Below are 9,407 nucleotides of genomic sequence, written 5' to 3'. Positions count from 1 at the left end.
GGGCGCCAGGCGGGTGGGTAGCCGCGTAGTGGCTGCAGGGGGACGCCCCCCTGCCCTCTCCTGGGGGCCCTGAGTGACAGCCCAAGACCAAGAGCTGGGCCCCCAGGACTTCAAGGGCAGAGGCCGAGAGGAGGGGCCTGAGGCTCAAGGACTCATCTTGCTGGTGCTCAGTTTCCCCATCTGTACGATGGGCGTAATGAGAGGCTGCCTCCAGGTTAAGGCGGGATTAACGAGTTAGTAAATGAGCTGCCCTCCTGTCACAGATGAGGACGCAGGCTCAGAGAGGGGGCTGGGCTCCCGCCTGCGCCACAGCCGGGTCCTGCGCGCGGGCTCTGGCCCCCAGTGCCCTGCCGGCCGGCCCTGACCCTCCGGGGGCCACACGGAAGCCCCCCGGGGCCTGGGCAGGCTCGGGACCCCTGCGGCGCGCGCCCCTCCCCTGCGCGGCCGCCTCCTCCCCTCCGGGCGGGTCCCCTGCGGTGTCACCACCTCCTCCTCCTCCTTCTCTTTGCAGACGCGGAGCAGAGCGCTAGTCCCCGGGCAGGGATGGGCTCCGAGCAAGAGGACAGCAAGCCCATCGCGCTGGGTGAGTCTGGGGACGGCGAGGCCCGCGCGCGCGGCCCCGTCGCCACCTTTACTCCGGAACCGCGTTCTGGGCCACCCTGTGCGGGCAGCTCATGGCCACCACGGATTCGTCCCTCACGGCCATGCTGTGGGCAGGTGCCGCTGGTGTTCCATTTTGTAGATGAGAAAACCGAGGCGCAGCGTGGTGAAGGGGCCTTCCCAGGGGCAACCAGGGAGCTGGGGTTGGAACCCAGGACTCCGGGTTCCCAGCGTCTGGGCCCTGAGGGGCTCCCCCCACAGGGGAGGCCCCAGAGGGCCCTGCGGTCCCGTGGGACATTCAGCGGAAGAGCAGGGCAAGTCACTTCCGTGTCGGTGGGTGGGCAGTGCGAGAGCTGGCCTGAGGCAGGGCCGGGAGCGGGGCCCTGGGGGACAGAAAGGATTCAGAAGCTGCGGGGACCCTGCCCCTGCCCTGGTCTGCCCTCCTGGACCAGAGCGGTCACCTCCACGCTGGTCCCCTGGCTTCTGTCCTCACTTCTGAGTCTCTCCTCCCTAAAGTGACCAGAGAGCCCCTGTGAGCTCTGAGCCAGGTCCTGCCTCCCTCTGCTCACAGTCCTCTAGGGTCCCCACCTCCCTTGGGGTCAAAGTCCTCCCGACCCCCAAGGCCCTGCAGGACCTGTCCCTGTGCCCTGCCAACCCTCCCCTCCTCTCTCTCTCCCCCTTGGTCTCTCTGCTCCGGCCACACAGGCCTCCTAGTTGTTCTTCTGACAGTCCAGGCCCAGTCCCTGCCTCGGGGCCTTTGCATGTGCTTTGCCTTCTATCTGGGCAGCTAATTGCTCTCTGTCTCCAGATCATCCAGGTCTTAGCTCCCATCCTCCCCCTCTCAGAGAGATTTTCTGACCTCAAACAGCCTTAGCCACTCTCAGTGACCACTTTCTGTTTTATTTCCTTCTGAGGAAGTTAGTGATTGCATATGTATTAGTTGCTTAGTGACTGCACACACGTGTTTGGTTATTTCTCCTAATGCAACATCACCTGCTTGAGGGCAGAGGCTTTTGTCTGTCCTGATCACTATTGTGTCCTTAGTGCCTTGAATAGGACCTGGTAGACAATGGGTGCTCAATAAATATTTGTAGAGAGGAAAAAAGGAGAGAGGGAGGGATGAAGCAGAGAGAAAAAGAGAAACTAGAGAGATGGTACGCCAGCGGCTGAGGAGAGAGAACAGGAAGGCAGGAAGGAAGGAAGGCCGACTGGAAGAAAAAGCAAGTGGGTGAGGACCTCCCCGTTGGATGGACCAGCACAGGGAGGCGGGATGGTTCCAGAAGCTTCACAGGCCCCCGTGCTGCTCACCACTGGCCGTCTGTGACCCTGAGTCCTCCTTGGCCTCCTGTGGTCTCCAGGCGCCTGCCTCCAAGCCAGATGTTCAAGGCAGGCGGGGGCAGCGGCGCTTGGCCTGGTCCCATGGGGAGCTCCAGCGTCTGGCGGAGGAAAGCACTTCCTCCCACCCGCCAGGGAGTCCCCTGGAGATGGAGCTGGGCGAGTGCTGCACAAACAGGAAACCCCGGTGGGGGGAAGGCGGAGGGGCGTGCTGACACCAGCTGGCCGGCTTGGTGGCAGGAAACGGCCGTGGCCACTTCCCTGGACGCTGGGGGGCGGGCATCGCCCTCTCCTCCCAGGGCTGTTGTGGGCCTGAGCCCCCCAGCATGGGGCTGGGCATATAGCAATTGCTCAATAAACGGGGTGCACAAAGCTGGTGACCAGGGAGACTGGAGTTTCTGCACTGGCGAGACTTGGGTCTCTCACAGCTGGGGAACTGGGCACCAAGGTCAGCTCCCTGGGGCCCGTGCTGCCCCCTGGAGGCCTGGAGAAGAACGGCTCTCACCACCCCCACAGCCTAGAGGCGCCTACCAGCGGGTCCCAGCTCCATTCGGCCCACTGACCCTGGCTCCTTTCCCTCCTGTTGCCTCCCACCCCAGGGCCTTTGCATGGGCCACCTGCTGGGAATATCGTGACCCCTGGGAGGCGGCGAAATATCCTGTTTAAGCTCATCCTAGTCAAGGCAGCCAACACTCGCCTGCATGGCGGTCATCCTGCACCAGGCGCTGTTCTTGGCACTTCCCCAGTTTTTATGCGTGTCTTCCTCTTATCCACCCCTACCTGGAGGTCTTGGTAAAATGTCACCCACTGCAAGGCCTTCTGAGGGTCTTTGTGTAAAGTAGGTTCTCTTTCAGGCAGCCTCCCTAACCCTCCTGCCCACCACGCCTGCTGCGTGGCGCCTTTGACTTAACGATCTTTTTATTTTTATTTCTTAATCTTTATTCATCCTTGAGAGAGAGACAGTGTGTGAGCAGGGGAGGGGCAGAGAGAGACACAGAATCTGAAGCAGCTCCAGGCTCCGAGCTGTCAGCACAGAGCCTGATGCGGGGCTCGAACCCACGAACTGTCAGATCATGACTGAGCTGAAGTCAGAGCTCAACTGACGGAGCTACCCAGGCGCTCCTTGACTTAATGATCTTAAAAAATGTTTTTATTGTGGTTAAGGTCACATGACATAAAATATACAGTGAGGGGCACTAAGTGTATTCACACTGTTCTCCAGCCGTCGCCTCTGTCTGTCCACAACCCTTCTGGAGTCCTGAGAAGCAGCCCCGTCCCCATCAGCAGTCACCCCACTTCCCCTCCCCAGTCCTTGGCCCCCAGGAACCCCTTTTCCGACCCGTGGAGGAGCCTGTTCTGGACGCGTCACGCACGTGGACTCACACCCGCGTGGCCTCCCGTGTCGGGTTCCCTCCCTGAGCGTCGTGTGTTCGGGTCCGTCCGCNGCCATGTGTGGACGCGCGCGTGCGCGGTGGACGCAGCCGAGGGACGTGCGCGCGCGAGGACGGACCACGTTGGGTCCTCCGTTCATCTGCCAATGGGCCGTTTCCAGCTCGGGCGGCTGTGAATCGCGCCACGAGGCACATTCATGTACAAGGTTTTTTTTTTTTACTTCCTGACGTTACGTGGTGTCCGCTGGCCGCGCTGGACTGGGGGTCCCCGGAAGGCAGCCGCTGTGTCCGTCTGGTTCCCACAGTGTCCCCAGTGCCCAGCTCAGGACAGGACACTGGAGGCGCTCGTAAAGGCTTGTTCAGTAAACGGGTTCTGCCCGTGAAGTCCTCCGGGGTTGGGGGTGGGGGGGTGCGACAGGCCGGCTCCCAGCTGTCCAAGGTCAGCCAGGGCTCCCGCCCTCTCCGAGCCAAACCAGTTTCCACATCCATTAAATGGGTCCCAACCACCCCACACGAGGGAGGAGGCTCCCTCTTCCTTTGACATTAGGCAGACCCGGTTCTGGGGACAATGGGGATTTTAACTGCCACAGGTGGACCTTCCCTTCAGCCTGTGATTCTGAGTCCCTGACGTGAGCCAGGCTCTGGGCGAGGCACTAGGGACACTGTGGGACCTGGAGCCAGTCATCCCCGTCAGCACAGAGCTCCCAGTCTGGCGGGGGAGGGATAAGGAGGTGCAGAATGCGTGTGGTAGTAAGTGACGCGAAGAGAGCAGGCCAGCCCCCCGGCCAGGTGATTCACATCTCAGCCACCCCCGTGGCAGGGTGCGTGGCCCCCGGATTGGAGATTAGGGAGCAGAGAGGCTCGCGGACAGGAAGGGACTTGCCCAAGATCATATACCAAGTGGCAGCCGAGCTGAGATTCGAACCCAGGTCTGGCCTCTGCCTCCATCTTGCCACAGGGCCGCAGGGGTGGACAGGGTGACCACGCCGGCCCCTGGGGTCTGGGCAGCCCGGGATGTGGAGGAAGGAAACAGACCCCGTGAGCCCCCTTTTCTCCCTGTTCCAGATGCCACCGACTTCCAGGAGAGCTTCGTCACCTCTGGCGTGTTCAGTGTCACCGAGCTCATCCAGGTGTCCCGGAGTGAGTGTCCCCGCCCACCGTCCCGGGGTCTGGAGACGGGAGGGGCTCTCACAGGCAGGGCCGCCCGAGAGGGAGAGGGGGCTTTGGGATGGGGGCTCTCATCACCCTGCCCTACTCCCTCTGTCACCAAGCTAAGGTTCCCAGGAAGGGCAATATTTAGGGCCCCCCCACCCGCTTGGCCTCCTGCTCCCTTCCCTTCCTAATATATCTGCTGGGGACCCACCCACTCCCCAGACGCCCCATCTGAATCCCAGTCCAGGGGTCCTCCCTGCCCAGCTCAGCAGAGCCTGGCCCTGGGAGCGCTGGGAAGCGTGGCCTCCAGCTCTGGCTATGCCTCTGCCTCACAGTGTGAGCTTGGCCTCTCTTGCTGGCCTTGGTCTTCTGACCCAAAGAACGAGGACACTGTCAGCCACACTGGGAACCAGGCCAGTTAGGGGACGGGGTTCCCCAGTCCCCAGATGGCTCCCCCCACCTCTCCAGGGCTAACTGCGGCCCCGGATCTTGCGCCCTCTCTCACTCTGCTCTCTCTCGCCCTCCGCAGCGCCCGTGGTGACTGGAACAGGACCCAACTTCTCCCTGGGGGAGCTGCAGGGGCACCTGGCATACGACCTGAATCCAGCCAGCACAGGCATGAGGAGAACGCTACCGAGCACTTCCTCCAGCGGGTAGGTGCCCCGGTCCCCGCCCCTGGGCATTGAACGACCCCTCGGCCGCCTCCATCTGACCCCAGCTGGTTCACACCTCTCCCGGGAATGCCTGTTTCCGGGGTTCACGTGGTAAACTCCTACTTATCCTTCAAAACCCAGCCCCAGGTGCTGCTTACCCAGCCCTGATACCCCACCCAGGGTCCCCACCGCCTTGAGTCCTAGAGCCCAGCCCTTGAGACCCCATGAGAATAGAGACACTGGTTCCTGCGGAGATACCTGGGTAACCTTGAGGTGGTCACACCGTTTGCGTGGATTTCCGCATCTGTAAAATGGGATCATAGTCCTACAAGGTTGTTCTGAGGTTTACGACAGGCCAGGTGTTTATCCAGGGTTTTAGTGCGCAGCCCCCCAGCCGGCCGTCTGCGCCCGGCCGAGCTCCTCACGGCCGCTGGCCCCAGGCGCCCCGTCCTGGCAGCGGGCAGGTTGCGACAGGTGCTCCCGGAACCGGCTGAAGGTCTGCGGGAACCTCGAGGTCTCGCGATAGCACCTTCCGCGCCCTACTTCCCCCCTCCCCATGGGCCGGAAGTCAGCCCAAACTGCCCCACACCCCCGCGTCGCCGTGGTAACCGGCCTGCGCTCTCCTTCCCTCGCCCTTTAGGAGCAAGCGGCACAAATCGGGCTCGATGGAGGAAGACGTGGACACGAGCCCCGGCGGCGATTACTACACCTCGCCCAGCTCTCCCACGAGTAGCAGCCGCAACTGGACGGAGGACATGGAAGGAGGTGGGGCTGGCAGTGGGGGCGGAGCGGGCCTCGGGGCCGGGGTTGCCGCGGCGGGGACTACATATTCCGGCAGGCACTGCGCCGGCGCCAGGCCGCGGGAAGCCCGGGGCTGGGGCCGCGGAGCCTGCTGGGAAGTGTAGTCGCGCGACTTGCTCGCCCTGGAAGTCCGGACTCCCGCTCCGCGAGCTTCTCCACTTGGTTCGGGCCGGGGAGGGCGGAGACTGTCCCTCCCGCGGCTCCCCTGCCCTCTGCCGGCTGCAGCCCCGTGTCCGTGGGGTTCCCGGCCTGCGGCCTGGACTCGGTGGCGCTTCTGATCGGCAGCGCGCTTCTTCCCGGGGTCCGCCATACGCGCTCATGCAGGGGGTGCCCGCTAGTGGGTCCCGAGCTGTAGAATGCCGCGTCCCCGGGGTCCCCCGATCTTAGGAGATTCACGTCTCCACGGGCTCGGCCCCCGCGCGATCCCAGGCCTCCCGGAGCCCCGTTGCTTTCCTCTGAGCGTCCTTTTCCGGGAGAGGCTGGCCTCCCATTCGTCTGCCTTCACAGGGCCCTCCCCAGAACGGCCACAGGCTGCCCTCGGCGGCGCGCCGGCTCCCCAGCGGCCTCCCCCGAAGACCCCCTTCCTTGGGCTCCGCATGTCCACCGCGGTTCTCCCCCGGAGAACCCGAGCTTCCGCCCTCCCGCGGGCCGGCCTCGGGGCCGCTCGGGGTGGCCCACACACTTGCCTTTGCCCTGAGCTGGGCGGCCCTGGAAATGCAGGGGTCTTATCCCTTCAGAAGGGTTCACCCCCGGGTTATCCGCCGGCTGCCAGCGTGGACTCGGCTTCACCGGCCAGTACAGCCTCTGGTGACCGCACTTCCCGGAGCCTCCGTTTCCTCATCTGTAAAATGGGGTTACTACCTGCACTACCCATCTAAGGTTGTCGTGGGGATTGGGTGAGTTAATACACTTGGTGCCCCCAAAACAGGCCTGGCACGTGGTACGCACCCAGTAAACCTTAGGGTGTCCCCTCCCCTTCGGTCCTATTCCCTGTTCCTGAAGGACCAGCTTTCTGTCTATAGGAAGACGGTGCGAACGGGATTGCTGGCAAGCATTACAGTTAGGAGGGCAGGTTTGTGTCAGCGAAACCTGGGTTCGGAGTCGCGCCCTGTCATTGGCTCACTGTGTGGGCTGTGTAACTTTGGGCAGGTGACTTAACTTCTCTGAATCTCAGTTTCCTTATCTTCAAAATGGGGTTAATAAAATTCCTTCTTTCCTGGAGCTGGAAGGCGGGAATGGGAGAAGGCGCATAAAGCCACCATCTGGCACCTGACGAGTGCCCAGGACACAGGACAGTTCGTTGTTCATGTCTTTATAAAATCCCTGCATCTGTGACTCGGGCTCTGACACCTCTGGTTGTGGAATCGGCCCCAGCGGGGTCCTCCCTCTTCCACTGTGTTGGCTCTCGGGTCAGGGACCTAACTTTGGGAGGGCGCCTCTCCCTAGTAGGCTTTAATTTATGGGTCAGAGTGTCACTGTGGCTCTCTCCCTCCGTGGGCTCCCCGCTGCTGTCACGCTGGCCTCTGTAAGGATCCTGGATTTAATAAGCTTCACGGTTTTTCAAAAAATGTTTAAAAATATTTTATTTATACTTGAGAGAGAGATAAAGACAGCATGTGCAGGGGAGGGTCAGAGAGAGAGAATCTGAAACAGGCTCCAGGCTCTGAGCTGTCAGCACAGAGCCCGACGCGGGACTCGAACCCACGAACCGTGAGATCATGACCTGAGCCGAAGTCGGACGCTTAACCGACTGAGCCCCCCAGGCTCCTCTAATAAGCTTCACGTTTGATTGTGAGAAACAAAACCCCGAAAGGACAGGGCATTTCTCTCCAAAGTACACGTTCAGCCGTCAGTAGCCCTGAGCACGTGTGGTGTGCGAGACTTAGGCGCCCGCCTTATGCTCCCGTCAATGTGGAGCATTTTTAAATGTTTATTTATTTATTTTGAGAGAGAGACTCCCAAGCGGGCTCCACGGTGTCAGCACTGAGTCCGATGCACGGCTCGAACTCAAGAACCATGAAATCATGACCTGAGCCGAAATCAAGAGTCCAGTGCGTAACCCGCTAAGCCAGCCAGGTGCCCCCAGTGAATATGGTTTTCATTCCCCCCTCAGCAGCCCAGGGTAAGTGCTGGAGCGTCGGCCTTCACGTCTGCTTCCCAGCCAGCAGGAGGGAAGGTCGCGCCTGACCTTATTCCTTTAAGAAGAATACTCAGCCGAGCCCCTGCCTCTGCCCGAGCTGCTCCTGGGGCCACACCCTGCTGCAGGGGCTTCTGGGAAATGTAGTCTTACTTTCGTCAAGTTCATCTCAAATTCGGCTGCTGAGGAAAAAGGGCGGGGCTGGGAGGCTTTTAACCCCTGCCCTGCCTTTAATGACCGGGAACCCAGAAGCGCTTCTCCTGAACAATGACGGACCAGACTGGCTACATAGACAGCGTATGCTGTTTAGACGCGGAAGGCAGCCTCAGTGATGGAGCCACGACAGCCCTGAGAGGAAAAATTACAGCCTCAAGTCTATGGATTAGAAAATGAGAAAGGATGGGGGCGCCTGGGGGGCTTAGTCGGCTAAGCGTCCGACTTTCGCTTGGGTCATGATCTCGCGGTTCGTGGGTTCGAGCCCCGCGTCGGGCTCTGTGCTGACTGCCAGCTCGGAGCCTGGAGCCTGTTTCAGAGACTGTGTCTCCCTCTCTCTCTGCCCCTCCCCCGCTCACACTGTCTCTCTCTGTCTCTTAAAAATGAATTAACGTTAAAATTTTTTTAAAAAAAGATTTGTCTTCCAAACTCAATGGGCTTGTTCTAAAAAGTGAATATCACGGGGCGCCTGGGTGGCTTAGTCGGTTAAGCACCTGACTTCGGCTCAGGTCATGATCTCACGGTTTGTGGGTTCGGGCCCCGCGTCGGGCTCTGTGCTGACTGCCAGCTGAGAGCCTGGAGCCTGTTTCAGTCTGTGACTCCCTCTCTCTCTGACCCTCCCCTGCCCACGCTGTCTCTCTCTCCTAGAAATAAATAAAATATTTTTTTTTAAAAAAAAGAGAAAGGATGGAAATAAAAAACAAGAACAGAAACCTAGCTTTCAATTCAGGAAGCTCGAAAAGAGAAAAGAAATTTAGAGGAAGGAAACGTTCGAGGGAGTCGCTGGAGCCTGGTGCGAACTTCCTGCCCCGGGCGTGGAGCGCAGCAGTGGGAGAGCTCGAGGGGGGCGCTCACACCGCCTTCTGACGGGCCGCACGCGGAGTCGGGAGTCGCAGAGCTGGATCCGTCCCTCCTGGTTTCCGTTGGTTGCCTCAGGCGACGGCAGACTCGCTCCCTCCAGTGCGGCCTTCAGTATCACCCCCGGCGGTTTGCCGGGTCTGCCCTGGAGGTGCCCCCAGCCTAGTGGGGAGGAGGGACAGTGTCTTCCCTCCCCCTTCCTCCTCCCTCCCCCTCTGCTCCTCCCCGTCCCCTTCTCTTCCTTTTTCTCCTCCCTCCTCTTCCTTT

At 60.9% G+C, this 9,407-nt stretch overlaps 1 protein-coding gene across 3 annotated transcripts in view; it reads left to right on the top strand.

Moving 5' to 3' along the window:
* Positions 1–9,407, top strand: part of NFIC (nuclear factor I C) — a 43,590-nt gene that overhangs the window by 23,106 nt on the left and 11,077 nt on the right. For all 3 annotated transcript variants that reach the window (XM_077748841.1, XM_077748707.1, XM_077748771.1), the window contains exons 2-5: positions 512–583; positions 4,392–4,466; positions 5,008–5,131; positions 5,772–5,896. In XM_077748841.1, coding sequence (XP_077604967.1) covers positions 512–583; positions 4,392–4,466; positions 5,008–5,131; positions 5,772–5,896 — 396 coding nt within the window. The remainder of the gene's footprint in view (positions 1–511; positions 584–4,391; positions 4,467–5,007; positions 5,132–5,771; positions 5,897–9,407) is intronic.

This window comes from Crocuta crocuta, unplaced genomic scaffold (genome assembly GCF_008692635.1).
Source record: "Crocuta crocuta isolate KB4526 unplaced genomic scaffold, BGI_CrCroc_1.0 scaffold110, whole genome shotgun sequence".
Classification (NCBI taxonomy): Eukaryota; Metazoa; Chordata; class Mammalia; order Carnivora; family Hyaenidae; genus Crocuta; species Crocuta crocuta.
This window is presented reverse-complemented; position numbering and strand designations above follow the sequence as displayed.